Source organism: Ictidomys tridecemlineatus, chromosome 1, assembly GCF_052094955.1.
Source record: "Ictidomys tridecemlineatus isolate mIctTri1 chromosome 1, mIctTri1.hap1, whole genome shotgun sequence".
In the NCBI taxonomy this organism is placed as follows: domain Eukaryota; kingdom Metazoa; phylum Chordata; class Mammalia; order Rodentia; family Sciuridae; genus Ictidomys; species Ictidomys tridecemlineatus.
Window position 1 is genome coordinate 210,310,333 of NC_135477.1, and position 22,451 is coordinate 210,332,783.

The following is a 22,451-nucleotide window of genomic DNA, read 5'->3' on the forward strand; positions in this document are numbered from 1 at the left end:
ACATAGTTTGTTAGCCTGAAAGAAAAAATTCTGCCTTCACTGCCTGCCTTTCTGAGGCTCCTCCAAATGACCAAGCACTTAGAACACGCAGACCCTCGGTTAACACGTGTCTTTCTAACTCTACCCCACCTGCAACACTTCTCTTCTGTGGAGTAGGATTCTCAGGCTACCCCAATTCTAACTCCTATTCTAGCCTCCCAGCTCTGCCTGCCTATTTCCTGAGTTGTAACCTCCCACTGAATAAAAAGGCAGTGTTGGGGAGAAAAGGAAGAGGAGGAGAGAAAATGTCCCAGGGACAGCTGCCTAAGCCCTTTCTGAATTAGGGGCAGAGAATCAGGGAAGGCATGGATCTGCCTAGCTATTTTTATGCAGTCAAAACTTCTTCTATTGTGTTTTTTAAACTTGAGTTGTTTTAATTTACAGTACATGCTGCTCCCCACTAGTTCCAGTTTTTATAGACTTGTTTATAAGCATGTATTTCCCCAGCTTCTTAGGAACTGCAATAAGAGGAGGCTCTCTAAAAGGACTTTTTTTAAAAAGTCAGAGCTTTTTAAACTCTGGAAACTCTTATATATGTTTCTTTTTAAATTGAAAAACAAAATAAGCAAAATAAAAACATCCAAGAAGTTTTGCTGGTGGTGACTCACTGCCTTTGAGAAGCTATCTCTATAAAATATCACATTGTTCTTTTAAACACCTAGAAATAAAATCCACCTGTGTCCTTCATGTGCCCTCATTCATTCTTCTGTTCTTAGAAGCCAGGTAACAGAAACACAATATTTATGTTATAAACTTGGCAGTGGCCGACTTTCCTAAAAAATAAGGTTTGACATTCAAAGGAATTTTGTAATTTACTGTGTCTTTTTAAATGGCATTTACTGCTAAACTTGACATAATTCAGGTACAAGACTTTAGATTCATTTGAATCAACTTGAGATATCTTGTACTTAAAGGTTTCAAGCAGCCATTATCCACATGCCAAAACACACAATTCTAACTCTGGATATCCTCAGGTTTTTGGCTTTTAAGTAGGTAATAACCAGCCTGTGTTCCATTTTAATAAAAAGAATATAAGGCAGAAATAAGAAAATTTGAAACTCAGGAAACCATCTCACATTGACTTCCTCAAAAATAATAGAAATGGAAGGCAAATCTATTTATAATGCTGTATAACTTTTTAGTTATCTGATCGAGGTAAACTTCACCCTGGGAAAAACTGCATATACATACACATACCCAAAATTGTCTTCATTTTGTGGCCTTCCTTCTCAGTCTTTTTATAATTCAACCCTTCAATATATTTACCAGATATAAGAAAATGTCATAAGTCATATATAAAGTGAAGATAATCTTTTGTAGTTGTATGAATATACTAGCTAACAAAACTTAACAGATAAGACAGACATATTTGAAAAACACCCAAAAAGCAGAATTCAGTTACTGATAACTTCTCAAAGAACTGTTAAGCAAAATCCACACTTCTGTGACTGCTTGTCCCCCTTGGAGTATTCTTGAACCCTGTATATAGTCTGTCCCTTTTCTTTGTAAATATTCACATGATAATCTAAGTTTCAGTTTCTCAATCTCAAAATGGTTAATAATATGCTATTTTTGCTGGGTGACTAGGAGGATCAAATTTTTAAAAAGTCCATAAAATGCTAGCAGGGCAAGTAGTTAAGCCTGCAAAATTTTAATGTTTAACTTAAAAAAAGACATTTTCAGCATGAAAATAGACTTAAAGGGAAGTGTGGGGCAACAACTGTAATATGTTCTAACAAAATTCATCATATCTCATTCCTTGGTACTCAGTAAATATCCAATATTATTTTAGCAATAAAGTCATAGCACTCTAACCTCTTTAAATGCTTTTTGTTCAAAGATAAAAAAAAAATTACTTTTACTACCTAAGGACTTAAGTTAGTAATGTTGTAAAATACTTTAAAATTAATAATGACAAAATATTTAATTATATTTTCTATAGTTGGGGCACAGGGTAGTGAGAAATGACTACTTTCTGATAAAGAAGCAACATTCTTTAATATTAAGAATTATTTAGGGCTGGGCATGGTGGCACACACCTGTAATCCCAGTGGCTTGGGAGACTGAGGCAGGAGGATTTCGAGTTCAAACCCAGCCTCAGCAAAAGTGAGGTGCTAAGCAACTCAGCAAAATCCTGTCTCTAAATAAAATACAAAATAGGGCTGGGGATGTGGCTCAGTGGTCGAGTGCCCTGGGTTCCATCCTCAGTACTGCCTGGCCCCTCCTCCAAAAAAGAATTATTTAGGGGTTGTGGATGTAGCTAAGTAGTTGAGCACTTGACTGGCATGTATGAGAATCTTAGCTTAACCCTAGGACAAAGTGGGGGATGAAAATGGGATGCAAAGAAAGAGAAAAGAAAAATATTATATAGAATAAAAATTTAAAAAGTCATATTCAGTGTAGGTTCACAACAGTTAAAAGATAACATCTTATTATTACAATAACTAATATTACAAAATCAGTGTCTTATTAACACCCTTAAATAATTTTGAAAACTGCATGTACCAAACACCAGTAGTAAAGATGGAACTAACACCCACTTTTTCTTGCTGTGACACTGGTCCCATGTGCTGCGTCTGAGAGCATTATATGGGTTTTCCCAGTTAGGGTAAAGCTTGAAAGATCACATGACCATCCAAGACAGTCACACTGGCTTTATTCCAGAGTTTTGCTAATGCCTATCTTAATATATTACTTCTTAGGTGGATTTAAAGAAGTCCGAATAAACAAAGCTTGATACTATGGAATAAACAATTACTATAATCTACTGATCTTGGAAAATTAAAAAACAAACAAACAAACGAAAAACACCAAACATCCCAAGGAATGTCTGAGTATATATCATGTCACTGAATTTGGTTACACTGCACAGATACAGTACAAAAAGGCATTCCATGAATATCTTTTAATTCACTCATGTAGTGCTACATGTGAACTGAAACTGGAAGAGTCTCAAATAAATGATGCCAGTAATAGCTGAGTGCCCATAAAGAGGGGTAGAACATAAATATTTCAGATTGGTGAAACATCTTAAAATCATATATGATGTAGATTAAAAAAAAACAAACAAAAACAAAAACAAAACTTGGTACCATTTGATTCCAACACCATTAGTAGCAATATTCTTAAATAATCCCAGACCAGCCTCCAATCAGATATTGCGATAAGATCATGTGACACATCTTTCCAACCAGCATTTGTCTCACTGCATTCTCAAGTATCTCATTACATTCCCCTCCTCCCATTATAGATGGCTTCAGAGTTGCACTACTGAGGAAATACTACTAGTAAAAACTTACATACAGTTTTCTGTGTTTATTTCTCTAACAATTCCTATGAGTAGGAATGGGAAGGGTAAAACTAAAACAGACAAAACCAGAAGGCAGTATCTGGCTTTTTTATTTTATAATTACAGAACACTGGGGTTAGAATGGTTAGGGATAGGTAGGCTACAAAAGCAGGGTGGAATTTATGACTCCAATAATATATCACAAAAATTTACATTTCATTTATGCCTACATTATTTCCAATCTTAGATATAAAACTTGATCAACAAATTAAAAAGTCTGACAAATACTGTAATAAATTTACAGTCAGACCTTCAATATGCATCAAACTGACAGGACAGATTAATCTACAGGTATTACATAATACATGCTACCAAGTGAGAATAGATAAATGGATGAATACAAACACTGCAAATGCTTCCAAGCAAGAAACAATCTAGAGAAGGTATTTCTAAAAATGATAACCATACTTGGGATGGCATAAAGCCACTGGGAAAAAGTTCTGCATACATAATTAAACAGAAAGATCTGCTGCTTGTTGTTTCTAATTGAGAAGTTATATTTTAACAATGTATGTTATACATTGTACCACAATGTATGTTTGTTAATACTGCCAAGTTATATTTTAACAATGTATACATATTATGTATTGTATCACAATATATATTTTTAGTTGCAATGTTATATTTTAGCAATATTTCTACTTCCATAGTAGAAACAAAATATCATAGTCCTTTATATAAATTTTAAGTAGAAATAATACATTTCTAAAACGTTCTGACATATTTTGTTAAATAACTAACTTGACATTTTAGGGAAACTGTACCCAAGTAACTGAAAACAAACAACAGTAACAAAAAAAAAAAAAACACTTTCTAGTTAACTTTTTCCTCTACTTTGATTAGTCTTGTTGAAAGACTAAAATTGCTTTGATATTAAATGCTATAAATTCAATCAAGACCTCACAACTTAAGATATTATCCACCATGCAACTATGATTTTTATTTCTACTTATTTTCTCCCATCTCAGTCATTAGACCAATTTTACAGGCTTGCTCATGAAAACTTGTTAACAACAAAGAGATACATATATACGACAGTCAGTTGTACTGCTAACATCTGTGTTTTTTTTTTTACTAATCAAAATATGGATGTGTACGTGGCAAAATATATTATGCACTATTATTTGTTATAGGCACAAAATTCTTCCCCTTTCTTATGTGCATCTACTAATATGTAACAACAAATCCCATCATTATGTACAATTATAATGTACCAATAAAAATGTGGGAAAAAATCAAATCTGTAAACTATGGCTTTCAGGTTGGCTACCTCTCTTAAACAAACAAACAATAAATAAACAAAGTTTTAAAATAAAGTAGTAAGGCCTCAAAAAGAAAGAAGAATTTAAACAATAAAAATTCTGACTTCTTGGTCAAATTAAAAAAAAAAAAGTCTTCCCTTTTTGGATGCCACTTAGCAGATGTAAGGCACCATTTATTCTTGAATTTCAGATTCTAATGTATATTTTTAAAAATTCAAGACTTCTTGAAGAAGTGCTTATGTATCAGAATTCCTGTTTGAGACAAAGATGCATTCACCTAGAAATCAGAAATGATTGACATCAAACTTACCTAAGAAGCTACTGACAACTAAGCTTAAAATTTTTTAGCCTATAGGATATTTTTATGACAAAGGGAATTTTATTAGAATAGCAATGTCAACTTAGTTGCTAGTAAATAAAATAGGCCTTAAATTGTTTGAGTCACAGGTGCAAGGGCTTCATTCAGAATGTAGCTACTTTGGAAAAGAGCCAAAATACATAAGTGTCTAAAGACAAGCTATAACAAAAGCATCTTCTAATACATTCTAATGCCCTCAGTAGATGCCTGAAACCACACATAATTCCAAACCCTACATTTATTGTTTTTTTTTCCTAAGCATACATACCTAATTTATAAATTAGGCACAGTAAGAGATTAACAATAATAACAATGATAGAAAAATTTTAACAATATACTGTAATAAAAGCTATGTGAATGTGCTGTCTCTCAATATATGTAATTATTCAGTGATGTTTTCAGACCTCGGTTGACCTCAAATAACTGAGAACCATGAAAAGCAAAGCATGGAGAAGAGGGGTATTAGATGTCACTTAAGTAAGAAAACGTAATTTGCCTACATTCACCCTGTGATTCCAAAAGACACAGGTCAGGGTAACCTGGCAGAAAGCTCCTCCTCAAATAATAACAAGCTGAACCCAACTGTCACCACAGCTCTTGGGAAGAGAGAAATAGTCCTTCCTTTTGACTAACTTCCTGCAGAAGGAGGGAGCAAGCCTTCCTCTCTTCCCTGGGAATACCCAGGGTAGCCCTGCCTGACTCATAGGCCCCTAAGGCTCTGACTGTAAATTCTGAACACAGCTGAGCCAGTTCAGGGACAGAGTCCTCTCTCCAAAATACAAGCAAGTTGGGAATTCTTTCTCTTCTCATCAATTTTGTTTTTAAATAACTGTGGATATACAAATTACTGAGTTCACCATCCCTCCTTGTACACATTTCCAGGGAAAACAATGAACTTTTAAGTTAATAGGGAAAAAAAAATGTTAACAAATGAGGAACTCAGTAACGAGAATATAAATGCTGACGGTCATGCAAGGGGGAACTGTGTTATAAGTAAAATTTAATAAATGAGCAATGTATTCTGTGATCACAAGAGAATTGATTAGGCTCATCTGATTCTATTAAAAATAATGATTACATTTGCTGTTTCCAGACCCACTCTTTTAATCAAGTATTTTGATAATATCTTTCAGAAATATATCTTATTTCCTACTAAAACAGAGATGGCTAAAACAAACTTTAACACCTTGGTAAAAGCTATAATGTACTGATGGAGTTTTCTAGTTGGTCAGAAGTTAAGAGATAGGGCCCTGTTTGCAAAGATCCTGTAACTAGCCCGGCTTTCTCGTAAGAACAGTGTGGACAGTGAGCACAGAATGGGCACACAGCACCAGAAGTCACATGTTTAACAAGACAGTTCTCTAACTTCACAGGGAAGTCTCAATTAACTAGGAGGGAAAGTGGCTAAAGTAGAAGGCATACTCTGAAATTAAACAGAATTTGTATAGGCAGGAATTTATGCAGTAAGCAAACCACTTGCACAGGCACTATTTTTGTTGTCTCAAGGAGAGAGCCATATGTTATGACCACAGGACCCAGCCAACGAATGTCATTTGGTCGCTATTTTCTGTGACCTCTTTACAGTGTAGTCAATTTATATGATATATTACAGCCTTGCTTTCTAGACAGGGAGTGATAACCATGGAGGGACATTCAAATGCAGAGTGTGGAAAATTAAGAATAACATGCCTTGGGAAACCATGAAAACAAACACCAACTGCAGCCTGTTTTCTTTTTTTGTTTAGAAGGGATTTTGATCAAAATTTAAAATAGGCCATGTCTAGTGCATGGTTTTTGCTTTATATGTGAAACTTGCTGTGACTCGCTGTCAAGAGTCTACAATAGGAGCTGGGGGAGCTGCAGAGGTGTGAGGGTCATGGATGGTGTGAATGTGAATGCCAGCTCACCGGTGGCCTCTCAAGTTCAAAGATTTCAATGCTCTACCTAAACTAACATGATCACAGAAATTCACTAGCCTACATATTCTACATTAGCATAATTTTAAATAAAGGATTTCAAAGTATGTGTTAGAATGGCTGTGCTGAGAAATAGCTCCTCCAGTTTACACATGAGAGATACATATTTTTATTCTCCCTTATCCCTAATTCTTACTTCCAGCTGATTCCTTCCATTGTGTAAAAGAGGGAATACAGGACCCAGCTCCCATAAGATTGCATATAGGGGAATAGAGTGCCAGAATCCAAACAGGTGGGAGCCAGAGGACCACTTCTGACAGCATGCATCTTCTTAGGCCAGTAACACACACCTTGCACGCTCATCACAAAGGGAGAGACAACAAACAGCAAATGCAGAAAATTATATTGTAGATTAGCCATTAAATACTTTGCAAAAATAGAGGGTGAACAGGGCAAGTTTCCATAACAAAGATCTGAACAAAGAGGTCAGAGTGGGTCAGCCAACTGGATGCTCGGGTTATGCACCATGACAGAGGTGACAAAGCCCAGCCATGAACTGGGGGAAAGGCAAGAGAGGAGAGATGTCTTGGTTTCATCTTTTATCATTGCTCTCTAGCACAAAATAGGGACTCAGTTCATGTTTACTAAATGAACTTAATGCTCCAAACCCAAAATTATACAGTAAATAAACTCATTTAATTTATAGGCCAGGGCTTCTTAAATAACAGCATGCAAAATGTATTAGCAAAAAGTATATTTTCCCGAGAGGATGTTATCTTTTTGTTGTTGTTGTTTAACTTTCTTCTCTCCCCTCAACCAAAAAAAAAAAAAAAAGTCAAACTTTACAGCTTTATTTCTAGAAATATTCTAGAAATATGCATACAAAGAAAAAAAGTGGATAATAACATTGTATAGAAGGAACCTCTCAGAGTTTGTGTATGTGCATGTGTGTGTCTAGGGATGAACCGCGGAACTGTGCATGCTAGACAAGTGCTCTACCACTGAACTACATCCCTAGACCCCTGAGTCTACTTGTGACCAGAGTCTAATGACAACCTTCTTTTAAAAACAGAATATAGCCAGGCATGGTGGTGTGCATGCCCTAAGTCATCGTTACTAGGGAGGCTGAGGCCAGAGACTCATTTGAGCCCAGGATCACTTGGCCTGTACAACACACCAAGACCCTATCTCCAAAAAAGAGGAAAATAAAAGAGAGGGGATGGGGTAAGGCTTGGCAGCATACAAGAAACAAATGATTAGCTGCAGACAGGTCGGAGACCCCTCAATCTTACCTCAGGACCTGTTAAAGACTATGCCATAAGACATAAGAGAACTGTATGTGGTTCTTAGACCTAAGTGGGGAAGGAGGAAATCTAAATAAAATAAGGGGAGTCAAATGTGAAAAACAGGCTAAGTCAGACGGAGAGACTAAAAAAACAAAACAACAATAACAACAACAAAACCCTAGAAAATTCAATCACTATAAGAGGAGAAAAGAACTCTCCCTTCTTGCCATCACACATTTTTTTCACTACAAAAGCTTTTCAAATAAATATGCACTTAGGCAAAAGAAACTGGAGCCTCCCGGATTCCAACACATAAAATTTGTCATTACAAATATTATCCATAACAATTTAACATGGGACTCATAGTTACAACTATTACCCATAACAATTTAACATGGGAGTTATTGAATTCTCACTTCATAGGAATCACATTTAAATGAGAATATGACTAACATTTCTAGAAAATCTAATGTTTAGTATAATACTCTCCACATAATCCACCTACTCTGCCTTTCCAACCTTTAAGTTATTCCTAATTTCTCATTTATATTCAGGCTGTAATATTTTCATGCACATTATCATGGAGCTCTTCCTCGAATTCTGCTAAAAATTTTCATTTTACTCTTTCCATGTATTAAAAAGAAAAAATGAAAAAGCTTTTAAAAATCTCAATTGTCACCCATAAGAAAGCAAGCATTATAAAATAGTTTAGCTCCTAAAAAGAGAAAATTATTTTTCTTGTAAGACTTGCTTTTCTGAATATTATATCTAAATAAACATACCTAATGGCAGTCATCAAATGCAATTTTGTTTAGAAACTATTTTTACAAAATCTTCTTGTCACTAATCTTGACAAGATACCCTTATTCCACCTTTTAAATCATTTTTCTGATTCAACTGAGATGTTTTTTAAGATTCTGAAACCCTTTGTATTTTGGGTCAGATTAAATCATTTTTTTCCTTTGGAATGAGCCTACTTAAGAAAGTGTTTCTAACTTACAAAAATCAAAAGTCAAATTAAAAAACATGTTATTTGGTGGAGAAATATAATTATGTATTTGTCTTCAATCTGCTAAGTGAAACTGCAAGAAATTCAATGGTTGACAAAATTACAGATACAGGTACAGATTCAAGGTTTTCTGATTCACCTGAAAGGAATTTATCTTTTGCTTTTTTAACTTTATAATACTACTCAAATAATATCTTCTATTATAAGGTATAGTATAACATTTATAAAACAAGTATCCCTTTTAGGTCTAGTGGGGGAGAAAAAAAATTCTTTGTCTTTCACACAGTCCTATTACCCAATGTTAAAAGGTAGCTCTTACCCCATTCTGTATTCTGTATCTTTATTCTCATTATCTCATTTGATTGTGTAAGAATAAGCCAACATTAAAGAAAGTGTAATACATTAAGTAGTATCAGAACTGCTTCCAGAAATCTCCTGGGATGCTACTCAATACATAAACAAGCAAGTCAGCTTCACCTGTTTTATATGTATCTTCCCATAAACTTTCTTAGTCCCAGAGATTAAAAAAAAAAAAAAAAGCAAAAAAAAAAAAAAAAAGCTTGAGGTTTACTAGTGAGAAACCAGTATTTGACAAAGCTGATAACAGCAAAGCTGAGCATAAGACTTATCTCAATGAGAAACTGAACAGAAGATCCTAAAACTTAACAGCTATGTACCAAACTCAAGTGTGAACTATCTCCAATAAATGTTAAGTGGGTTTTGAATCAAGGAGGTTTCCAGTGAATATTGTTTTCCCCTCACCAGGGCCAAGCGGACTCTAGGTATTAATTCTACAAGTGATGTTGTGCACAAAGGAGGAAAAAAATTTTTACTTTTATGCTAACTCCAAGGACTGGGGTTTGGCTTAAGACAAAGTGCTCCGAGACAGGGAACTGAGAGGCAGATATAGGATTAGAAAAACAATTATCTTTTCTCTGCTGAGCTTTTTGGTCATTTTATAGCTTATTTTCTTCCATACAAATCATATTAATGTTAAATATACTTATATTAGACTTACTTTCTCAAAGTGATTATTTAGATACATAATACCAATTACAAGAGTAAGAATACAGTAGGTATTTAATTTAATGGTAACTTTAAATAGTGCTTACAGCTCACTGAACAGGTCTCAGATACCATCTCCCTATTTTTATAACAACTCCTAACTCCATAGACAAAACTTTCTAGCCATGTCATGACTCAAAAAGCTTCTTGTACATACCATATATCAATTCAGATAAAGTTACCATGACTACTTCTACCCAGAGTACAGCAGCCCAGCCCAAACCTAAGACTTTGCAGAAAAAAAAAAAAAAAAAAAGGAGAAGTAGAAGAAAGTAGAGGACATTAAGCAATTACTCATTGATGCTCACCTTGTTGCTCATTGTCTGCTTCAGTTTTTGAAGAACCTGGTGCAACAGGAAGGGGTCGAGGTGGCCGGGGCTTCGGAGTAGGAGGTGAGATTTTTTTCCTTCCAATATATTCGACATAAGTTCCAGGGAAGTCTCCCCTCTCCCCGGTGGTTTCATTATAGCCATTTAACCAGCCAATGTCTTCAGGCCGGGCTTCCTGTCCATCACTGAATCCATGTGCTAGTAAGGATCCTTTATTCACAGTCAATATGTCACCCAAGTGCAAGTCAATGTCTTCTTCCCTCTCTTTCTTGTAGTCATACAGCGCTCTGTACTGGTACCCCTCAGCACTCATGTTTGCAGATCTGTTACCATGCAACAGATGAGTCTGGCTGGGCACTGTAGTCTAATTTTATGTTTTAATGGAAAATGAAATCAGAGAGTGTATTAAAAATCCTAATAGGTGTCCAGCAGAGGACAAAGGACCACTCTCCAAAGGGTTACAAGGAGAGCTGATTGGCCATTCGGCTGTCCATCTGTCCTCCATCAATGGTGTGACTGCAGACAGGGCTCTACTTCCTGTGTGTCACAGTCCTCCCTGGCTTCCTTTTCAGCAACTTGTCAACACGTTGACTCTAGGCTGACTCTCACAGCGAGGCCCAATCCTCTGTGCAGCTCCTGTCACACTGTCCATCTGTCGTCTGATTTCACTCCACACTCAGCTTCACCTAGTGAAGGAAAAACAAGACTTATGAATGAACATCACACTTCGCCATCTGTGTGCATTTGAATTCCTACTTCCATTCAACAAGTACTTAATAGAGCTGGCAGACATACACAGGCCAGTGCGCTGCTGCCTGACACGGTACACACAACGAAGATTAGTAAGAGCCTTGCCTTCTAAGAACACTGGGCGGGAACAGGAGGAGGAGTGTTGGCGGGTGTCAAGGTCTCAGAGATAAGACTGGTACACAGGGAACCAAAACATTAGGTAAATGCCAAAAGAGAGGCCGACTAAACACTGCAGGGTTCAGGTGAGGGAGGGACCACATCTAATTGCAGGATTCTAAAGACAGAATGAAATGTGTGGCATGATCCTAGGCACAGAAGTGATTAGGCAAATGTTATATTACAGGAAGAGTTAGAACAGTCTGATACATCCAAAATCAGGGAGGGAACAGCGGAGCTGCGTTACAAAGACAGATAGAGCTGTCTGACATCATGAGTGCCTGTGCCGAGTTTGTAATTTAGTAACTGTGGAATGGAAAGCACTGAGAGGGCCTGGGGAAAGGGATCAATAGGATCACAGCTGCACTTGAGGAATCTCAAAACTAACCACAGAGTGAAGGAGGTAATGCCATAGAGAGAGAATAGAGGTGAGGCAAACTGAGAAAGGTGTATTGCAGCAGTCTGGGAAAGCGGCCACCAGGGCACCAACCAAGGAGGCAGCAGAAGGTGTGAAAAGGGAGGTATGAAGTAAGAAACATGATGGGATGGTGAAGTAAAAATGTGTAGGAGGAGATAAATGCTTAAGTGAGGAGCAAGGAAAAGAGAAGAAACAGGTGCCTGGTTCTCCACTACTGTGAATTTTGTACTAATAGTAAGCAAAAGGAAGCCAGGAGACTCAAATGGGCTTATGGGACTATGGACATCCACCTGCAGGTGTGCCAGTGGCTTGCTGAAAGCCTGGGCTGTGACTCAGGAGAAGGGACACACTAGAGATTTGGTAATCAGCTGCAAACAAGGTAAGACCAATAAACGAAATGGCACTCATCAAAAATCAAGCAATCAATCATTTAAAAAATTAAAAGTTTAAAAATGATCTAAGGACTACACATTGAGGTTCAATAACTCCCATTGAGGAGGAAAATCAAGGTTTAGAGACAAAGCAATGTCCCTGAAACAAGGGATAAGAATCAGGGAGGAACAGGTGATCCCCCTTCAACAAAGTCCTGCAGAAGCACTCACACAGGGGGCAATGATAATTGGGGGCTCTGCTTATCATGGAATCATCATACACTTTTTAGAAAGCAGAACTCAGGCCAGTAGTAAAGACTAGTTATTAGATTTTTAAGCAGTTAAGAAATCAGAAGTAGTAGTAATGGTTGCTGCAGAGGACTCTATAAAGATGGCTTCACAGACAGGGAAATGGGTAATGGAAGTATTTTTCTTCTGCTTTTTGCTTTAAAGCATAGGGGAAGCAGAAGAATTGAAGAGTCAAAGACTATAAGTTAGAGAATTAGAAAGTCCCAGTAGATGGCTGATAGGAAAGCTTGCACACACACACATCACCTTCTACTGCTCAGTTATCTTTATTATAAAGAGTAAAAGCAACCTAGAGGCCTCTGTGAAGCTGATTGCACAATAATGCAATAAAACAATACCTACACAATTTCAGGTTGTGAAAGCAAAGAGAGCTTTTATACTTCTTGAAAAGTGAAACACTTTAGAAGTTTAATATTATAGGCACTCCTCAGAATGGCATTTTAAGAAGCAAAATCTAATCATAGATTAATTGTTATATTGCATTCAGAAGTGTAAAGTAGTCAACTTTACATGGTTAAAGCCTCTTAGCTGTAATACAATAACACTCTTAGGAGATTCACATATTAAAGGAAGCAAAAACAAACATTGGAAGTCTTTGTGGAGCAAGAATATTAATTTGGGATAGTACTCTACTTTGCATTTTAGTCATCAGAGAAAAAAATTAATGCAACCAGTGAAGCATATGAGAAAAACAAGCTATATTATCCATTTGAAGAAAGCCTCTCCTTTCAAAAGATCCAGAATCAAATTAAACACTTATTGCATAAATTCACACAAAAATGTAGAACTAGCAAATCTCATTTTTAGTACTAATGTACTCTGAACAAAAGAGATGCAGCACTTTAAAGAACATGAAAATTTGCATATCCCTAAATGCTTAGAAACCAGGCAATAGGCCTAAGAATAATTTTAATTCCTCCAAATCTGCCTTGAAATTTTTGTTAGCTTTTCCTGGCAATGTATGTCGTTTTGGAGGGAAAAAAAAAAATCAAACCAGTAAGCTGGGTAGATCTTTATGCCAGTTGCTGCCTAGCACTTCCTCAGTTTCAGTCACCCACTGGGCCAGTTTGGTGGGATTTGTACAGAATGGAAAGCGTAACAATTCCCTCCAACCCCACAACTATCAAGTCCTTGTCACAGCACACTTCTGTAGCTATGCATGTTTCTTGCTGGGGGACACATTTCAGTAAGAAAAAACTTCATGTCTTTCCAAGGTTTCACAAACCTGAAAACTGTGCTTGGATATGCCTGAGGATAAATCTGTGCAAAGGGCAAAAGAACCCTGAGGAACCTAATGACTGTAAAGAGGCTAAACTCCAGGGAAGTCTTCCTGGCACTGAGTGCCAGAGACCTAGAGGTCTCTACGTGCTCTTTTCCTTGCCACTTGTCAGAAGAACCTCATTTTCTGACAACTAAGTGGTTTGAGAACGAAGTCTCGCACGCATGAGGCACTGGGTTTGATCCCTAGCACCACATAAACTAAATAACAAAATAAAGGTATTGTGTCCACCTACAACTAAAAATATTTTTTAAAAAAAGATGAAGGAAAACAGATGAGCCATTTTTTTGAGGTGTAGTCACTTGATTACTTGATGTTAAGATTCAGAGAGTCCTAAATTGGGCGGAGGCAGCATATATCTCTACCTGACCACACACTGCACACTTTCTCCTGACTGCCATGCCCGTTTTAGTGATTGTCACTGTCATCACCACTATAGTCATCTAATTCTTATTGGAAGCTATATGTGTATTAACCCATTAGTTCCTCATGATAACCATGGAAGGTAGGCAGGCACTATTAATTGTCTCACGTAATATATGAGGAAACTGAAGTGCACAATGTTTAGTATTTGACCATGATTTACACTCAGCAACTGAGAAACAGAAACTAGACTCAGGTAGTCTGGCTCAAGAGCCCGCACTTTTAACACCACCATAACCCATTGCCTGAACTCAACTTGCCTGGATAATCAAGGGCAGACTAGATATGTCAGTAGTACCAGTGATTCTTTGCCTGCCCAAGCTGGCTTCTGAAACTAACCTTGAACATCTCCCTTACTTTCCAGACAGCAGCCTTGTTGATAGTGTTTGGCTCTCATGCACCTGCACAAAAAGAAACCATTATAACTCAGCAGCGGTTCCTCCAAGTCCAAGAGGCAGCATCCCAGCCATGCAAATTTTCTTCAAAGAGACTTCATTAAAATGCATCCTTGCTTGCAAAGTCCATAAACTAGTGAATAAAAGAATCCTGAGCATACCACTTCTGGAAGATTGCCCATTCATCTCTGTGAACTTAGCTTTTGCCACCAGTAGCCTTCTTGGCACCTCTGCCCCCTGCCACACTCCTGGGCCCTTATTGCACAATTTCTAACAACTCAGCTCCTCCCTATGGGGTATGTGAAGCATTAATCCAGAGTCACAAAGATTGTCACATCCAGAAGACACAGTGGCCTGAGGCATTTGGCAGTACCTGTGTAACCCTCCTGAGACCAATTTGAGGCCCTAACAATCCAGACTGACAGAATATGGGTTTTTTTTTTTCCATATTAACCAGATTTTGCCTCCATTCTCTCTATCGACACCTGTTCACCGAACTATTTGCATCTGAATCCAACCTAATTATTTATGTAGTAAAGGTTTTTATGTGGATATTCATCATCTACAATTTATCATTTTCAAATAATGAAGGCAGTTTTATGATAGAAATTCCAAGCTAATGCCTGCATAAGTTACTGTAACAAAGGTATAGTGGAATCCTCTGAACAAATAACAAATTAAGTTACTCTTGTATAATACTATGTAACAATTCAAATTTTCCTTCAAGGTAATTATTTCGCTCAGTCTTTCAACCCTTTTAACAACTGCTTGCAATGCCATTAATTGGAAGTACATATTCTTTATCTGCAAATAATACTGAGCAATTATTCTGTTTCTCAAGAAAAAAAAATTGTTTCTGAAGCTTGACAAATAGCAGTCTATACTGCTTAACATACAACTGTTTACAAAGTAGATTTTCAGTTTAATCCTAAAACCTGCAGGCATTATGGCAAAAAAAGCAAAGAAAATTCTAACTTTGTTGACTTGCTTCATGCCCCATTTTATGAAAGACAGGATTTGAAAAGTTTTTCAGGGAGTCAAGAATAAAGGATATTTTTAGGGGAAGGAAAAGAGAGGTGCTGGGGAATGAAATTGACCAAATTATGTCATGTATAAATATGTAACAATACAACCCACCATTATGTGTGATTATAATGCATCAATAAAAACTAATGTTTTTAAAGGATATTCTAACATTACATTAAATAATTTGAGAATGTATTCTAGTCATGTAATGCCATTCTGTGATGAAATTAGTAGTGTGGCACTGGGTGGTGGCACAAAATGGATTTTTTTCATAGAGGCAAGGAGGGTACAGAGAGTCCTGTGCTGGCAACACCACCATCCTATATTCCATGCCCCCACCACTCAGTGCTGGCTTCAACTCTGAAAGAACCTCCTAACTCAACTAAACTGTCTTTTAAAATCATTATTTAAAATCTTTTCTACCTTTCAAATTTTTGGAAATCATGATGAAAAACAAATATCCTAGCAAATATAGTGAGTATGGCACCTTTGATTTAAAATGATGGTCTTAGGGTGAATTTTATCTCAATTAAAATAAAATAAAAATGATGAACTCAGTCTTAGCCCAAAGACTTTTGAAATTTCAACTTAATAGACTTTAAATATCTCAATTTATTTTCAAAATAACTGGCTAATTAGAACATACTCCCTGCTGCCACACTATGGGTTGATGGGGTTAAGGAGGCCCGTGTGGGTTGCAAATGCTGCCCACAAGCCCTTGAGGGAAGACAGCCTGACCAGGTGATACAATAAGAAAATGAGGCTCTTCAGAAAGAAGTCTCACTAATGAGTGCCCTGAGCACTGCAAGAAGAGCAACGGAAAGAGGAACACATGTACTTCAGAGAGAAAGGGTAATACAACTTACAGGACATGAGGAACAGATCCTCTCACCCAGAAAAGGCTAGAAGGGTGATCTATCTGGTTCTTTGCATCACCACAGTAGAGAATGACCGAAGAAGTGGCCATGGAAAGAGAGGACTAACAGAGATGACCTAAGCCCCTCTTTTTGTTTAAAAAAAAAAAAAATTCTTAAAATTCTTAGCAAGAATTTGCAAATAGGGGCAGCTGCTCCCATCAGTGCCTAGATATATAACCTGGGGAAAGTCACTGAAATCTCTCTTTGAAACAGTTTATCACCTGTAAGAAAGAAAAAAATAAGCAAACCTATGCCTTATAGTGTCATTATAATGAGTACTAAAGGAAATCACACATACAAAGCATGGAAAACTGCATGCCTGACAATAAGAGCTTAATATAATGAACATCAGATCAGTGCTTACTATGTGCCAGGCCCAGTTCTTAAGAGTTTTACATGTAGTGACTCATTTAACCCTTGTAATCACCCTAGATACACTTATCATCCCCATTTTGCAGATGAGAAAATAAGCCAGAAGAGTTAGATAAATGTGCTTGAAGTTATAAGTAAACTGCAGCTATGGTATTACTATTTCTACTGGTAGCATGTACTACTAGTACTATTAGCACTGAATGTTACTTACTGCCATTTTTACAACTCAGATTTAAAACAGGAACAGACATTAGTCAGGAATTTTCTCCTGTAGTGCCTTTAAATGCTGCAAACAGTTCTAAATGAATCCTGAAGATAGCTAAAATAAAACTTTCTGCTGTAAACATATAGATAGATAGATAAAGGCTGAAAATGGACTTTGCCCAAGTAGTTCTCTCCCTACCTGAAGTTGAGGGTGACTGTATAGAGGTCAGGGCCAAGGAGACCTGGGAGGGGCTGGGAGTGTGTTTATGTAGTTTGTAGGTATACAAATGTGAGGGGATAAGGAGGGGTGAAAGTTAGAGATATACTCCTCTCCAGCAGGGTTTGGTGGTTGCTTCCTGGGCTGTTCTCAAAACACAAACTCAGTAATGCAACCCCCTAGGGACTGAAAGCAGCTGTGTCCTCTGGTAGAGCCCCAGTTTCTAGGACTAAGCCCCAGATGGAGACCACTGAGGCATCCTAGGACGAAGGCAAGGAGCAAGCCACAGCCAACAGCCAGGCACCTGGGCTTTATCAACTCACTACGCCCACTGGTGGAGCCTCTCCACACTTGGCCAGACTCCTGTGACTTCCAAACTCTCTAGGGTGATCATTAACCTGAAAATGATTTTGACTACAGGTACCTATGGGTACTTACTTGATTTACTTTAAGGAAAACAATTCTGGCAGAAGAAAATCTCTGAAGATGTTCTTATAGTAGACTTTTTTTTTTTTAACTAAAAGCTGTGCTACATTCATTCTACTCTACTCTTTCACAAAACAAAAACAAAAATCTAACATTGGCCAAACAGATGAGTTTATAAGTAATTACAGAGTCTATTTTTCAATTCACTTGGTTTAGCATACATGAAGTGGTCTTTAATTGCCACTCATTTAGGCAAGTAATTTCAATGACAGTATTGGCAGAACTGTGGCAAACATTAAGATGACTAGGATACAGTTGGATGAGACTGGAAACATAATGCAATGAATAATATGAATACTGTAAAAATTAACAACCTGGGTTTTTATTGAATTGTTGTGATATAATTTATATTATGCTTTATAAAATGTAAGCCAAATTGATAATCCCTTCCACTGATAAGTAACATGCTAGTTTTCCAGGCCTTCACTTTGATGCTTCATGTTCTTGTTTCTACCAGCAAAACCCTGTACTCTGCATAAGAGAGCTCTGTGATCAGCCTGTCTAAAACGTATAAGATGCTGATACTTACGCACTTCTCATTTCTTCTGCATTGGACCAAATATTAAAGAATTAAAAGTAAGAACTCTTGCAAACATCAACTCAGCTTGTTATGTTCTACTTACTCATCAGCTCTTTATTCAATAAAGGACATTTTGCAAATTACAAAATGCAAATATGATAAAAGCTGAACTAGAATTGTTCCCATTTTAGATGGCCATGTGGACAATCTTTCAAAGTGGATGCTTTTTTACAATACTCCCTAAACTACCTAGGTTAGAAAAAAGGAGGGGGGAATTTAAAACCAACATGTCAACCTAAAAATTACAAGGTATTCATGGAAAATTTTTCATTAAAGGAATGGCCAACACTTTTAACAATTTGGGTAAGTTGAATAGGTTTGCACTTAGGATTCAAAGCCCTCCAAAAATCAGTTTAGGTGAAATCAATATTTCCAGAAGATAAATGCATACAATCATTATCACTGCCAATAAATGAACTATATATCCCTTTAACTTATTGTAGCAGTTTAGTTTCCCAAAACTAACTTTACTGTAAATGTATTAAACTCAAGAAATTGCTAAAGAAAATAATATATTTAATCAATGGAAAGTGAAATGCTTTTTACATTGACCATATAGCATCACAGATGTGAAAAGACACAGTACAGATAAAACAGCAGACTAAGAGGGTGTACATTGCAGAGTTCTGTTATGCAACTAAGAACAGGTTCAAAATCAAAATGAACATCAAAAGTAAAAGGACATAACAGTTTGAAAGATGATATCAGACACAAAGAACTTTCTTCTACTCATAAGATCTATACATTTCTTTGGAAACAGTAGTATGACCCCTCTAATAACTACCAGCAACTGGCATATAAAAGCTAAAGAGTCCAACAGTGACATTATCCACAGCAAAGCCTGGCGCTTCCCCCTGTCCTTTCCAATTTGACTCCAAACCAACAAACTTTAGAGGCACACGTGCGGGACCTGGAGACACACACACACACACACACACACACACACACACACAAATTATTTCATATTTTCTTTGTGCTGAGCAAAACACTTGTTTTGCAAAGTTCTAGCAACTTTTGTACATAGGAACACTATTCTTGCTTATGAGTGACTTATTTCAAGATCAGTGTCATCTGTCAAAAAGTTACAGCGTGTATGATGCTTTTTTTCTTTTTTGATGATAAAAGGGCTTGTGGCCCTCTCCTGTGCAGTAATCACCAAATTCCTAATGATTTATACATTGAAGATCCATTACTCTGATAACTTGAGTCAGAAATGACCCTGTCAGTTACCTACTCCAATACTAACCATCTTTAAGGTTGCCAAAAAGTAACACAAGCTAATAAAATATTAAAACATGATTCCACAGAAAGCCTAGGTCAATAAGCTTTGTGAATATCCCGCCTAACAACTAAACTTGAAACTCATCACACTGAAATGACAATCACATGCTACATTCAAAACCCGGAACTGCTTTATCCATTTTTACTTTGCACTGACAAAGAGGAAAAGAACACGGGGAGGGAAAATGGAAAAAAAAAAAAAAAAACACCTAAAGTCATTAACCCTTCCACCCCCCACCACCCCAAATAAAAGAGTAAACTCACACTTGGACACCAACAGCGCTGCAGCTCCGCCGGGAATTAACGGTGGGGCTGAGACCTTTCCGGTATTTAACAGCTCCCAGAAGCATAATTCCCCCAAATCCAATTCCTACACATTCTGCATTCAACATGTATCAGCCATTCTGCTCACACTCTTGCATTTTTATGCTCAAATTCTGGTTATCAAAATACATTTCTGTACAGGGATGCCTGGCTAGAGCTTGTCTGTCCTCTTTGTCTCGTGATCTGCCAGGCAGTTTCTGCCCTTGGGAAGTGAGTGTTCGAGCTGTGGCTTCCAGACAATTCCCCTCGATGTTTTAGCTCCAGCTTGCACGCTCGCTTGTTCTCCTGGCCGGCTCCATATTGCTGGGCAGGTCCCTCCAGTCTCGCCCTGCGTTACAAAAAGCTGGATTTCCGGACTGTGCCGGGACCCCATTAAATAAGCCTCCAACAACCTGCCCAAGCCTGGCCAGCACTAGAAGCTGAGTTAGGGCCCCAGCGAACAACCGCCCCGAGGCGCACTTCCCCCACCCCGGAAGAGGAGGGCGGCAAACTTCGGAGGGCGGGAGCTGGGGGGCGAGCTCTGAAGACCACCGTCGCCTGCCTAAGGAAAAGCGCAGACTGCGACCCTGCCTGCTGCTGAAGAGCCGGCGGGGAAGGGAGCGCTCCTTTACGCTAATGTAAAGGCAGCGGATAAGGTGCTCTCCTCTAGTGAAAGGCCCCAGGAAACTGCAGCACAGGCGACAGGGGAGACCCTCGGAAGCGTGCGGAGACAAGGGCTGGGAGAGAAGCCCGGGTTCGTTGGCAACTCCCGCGGCGAACGCGCCCGGCAGCGTGCGGAACCGGCTCGGAGGAGGGCCGGGAAAACGTGAGCCAGGAGGTGGCCAGGAGAAGCAGGGCGCTGGCCACGAGCCGGGAAAAGCTGCCTGGCGGCTGGAGGATGCGGACCGCGGGGGCGCCGGCAGCCGGCCCGCTTCCCCTGACTGGGCTCTGCAGAAGGAGAAGCGGCTGCTGGTGACAGGAAGAGAGCGGAGGCAGCCGCGCACGAACGCACCACCTCCCCCTCCCGAGCACACACACCCGGACCCGCCGTCTCAGCCGCCTACCTCCCCGCCGGCCGGCTTCCTTCCTCTGCTGGGGCCGGTGCTGTAGCGGCCTCCGGAGCTCACGGCTTCGACGTGCCTCCGATCCAGCCTGGACCGACTGCTCCCGATCTAGGACCTAAGTCTCCGACCCCCTAGTCCACCGCCCTCGCCGGAGCCGTAGCTTCCTCCAACTCCGCTCCAGCTGCTAGCTATTCCTCTCCGTGCACTCGCAGCTCCAGCAGCTCCAGCTCTTGGCTTAGGCCCCGCCCCCGTGCCCACCGAGCTCCCCGCCCCTGAGCCCGCACCAATCAGCGTCTTCACACTCGCTACTCTCCTCCCTTGCCGCGCCCTCCTCTCTGCCACTCACCGCGCCGGCCTCAGATCAGGGCTGCGGTGGTGGAGTGGAGCTGGGGCTGTGCCGACCCTTCCTGCAACCGCCCAGATCTTCCGCCCCCAGCTGCGGGGATGCCCTGGGCTGCCAGGCCGCGCGCCGCATCCGCTGCCGAGCGCTCCAGCTCTCCGCGCCCCGTGCTGGTCTGGTTGGCTGGGTGTCTCCTGGACAAAAGGCAGAAGGACAGGGAGGGGACCCGGACAAGTTCAGATCTCCGTGGAGGCTGGTTGCGTTTCTAAGTCGAGTGTCTTGCTACCAACCCCTGTTTCTTTCGAGCCCCCCCCCCCATGCCTCAGCAGAGTGGCTAAGGTGGAGCGGATGCAATTCCAGGGATTTCCGAAGTGGGGAGGCCCTGCAATTCCTGGCCTTGCCCGCACAGCCTCCCGAGTGGGTGGAAAAAACGCGCCACCCTGAGTGGCACTCCGGAGGTGAAGGAGGGGTGAAAGGGTGAACCCGAGGCATGAGTGCCCGCAGCCTGCCACGGACTCCAGGAGCCTGGCACCAACGTCTCTGGGAGGCAGGCGGGACTTAGAGAAAGGAAGAGAGTTTTACCAAGAGGCGGCACACGTTGGCTGTTCTCTTATAGTCCAGACGACTGAGCAAATGTAGGTCGCTCAGGCAGCCCACCAACCTTTCTCTGCTCCTGTTCGGACGGGAGAAGCTCATGATGAATTGCATTGCCTCTTAAATGTTTTGGTTGTAAAAAGCAGATCCGCGAGTAACAATCATACTGGTTCAAACCTTACACTGACGATAAAATGGAATACCAGCACCATGTGTTCTGCTCGTTTCTATTAAAATCTGTAAGAGTTTGCTTTTTAAGTTCTTCCCAGATTACTGGGGGCTTTGGTTGTTATTGTTTTGTTTTGTTTGGGGTTTTTGTTTTGTTTGCAGTTTAGACACCTGAACCGCCCTTC

At 39.3% G+C, this 22,451-nt stretch overlaps 1 protein-coding gene across 3 annotated transcripts in view; it reads right to left on the bottom strand.

Annotated features, from left to right (window-relative positions):
- Pik3r1 (phosphoinositide-3-kinase regulatory subunit 1) overlaps positions 1–21,391 on the bottom strand; it is an 84,788-nt gene extending 63,397 nt beyond the window's left edge. Inside the window, exons 1-3 of one of the 3 annotated variants that reach the window (XM_021722472.3) lie at positions 21,165–21,391; positions 14,659–14,720; positions 10,593–11,299 (exon numbers count right to left, since the gene is read on the bottom strand). In XM_021722472.3, the coding sequence (XP_021578147.2) occupies positions 10,593–10,926 (334 nt within the window). In that variant the 5' untranslated portion in view covers positions 10,927–11,299; positions 14,659–14,720; positions 21,165–21,391. Of the gene's footprint in view, positions 1–10,592; positions 11,300–14,658; positions 14,721–20,061; positions 20,450–21,164 lie in introns of all 3 variants that reach the window. The other 2 variants (XM_040273800.2, XM_005319542.5) reach the window with 2 other exon arrangements.
- Between the last annotated feature and the right edge of the window lie 1,060 nt (positions 21,392–22,451).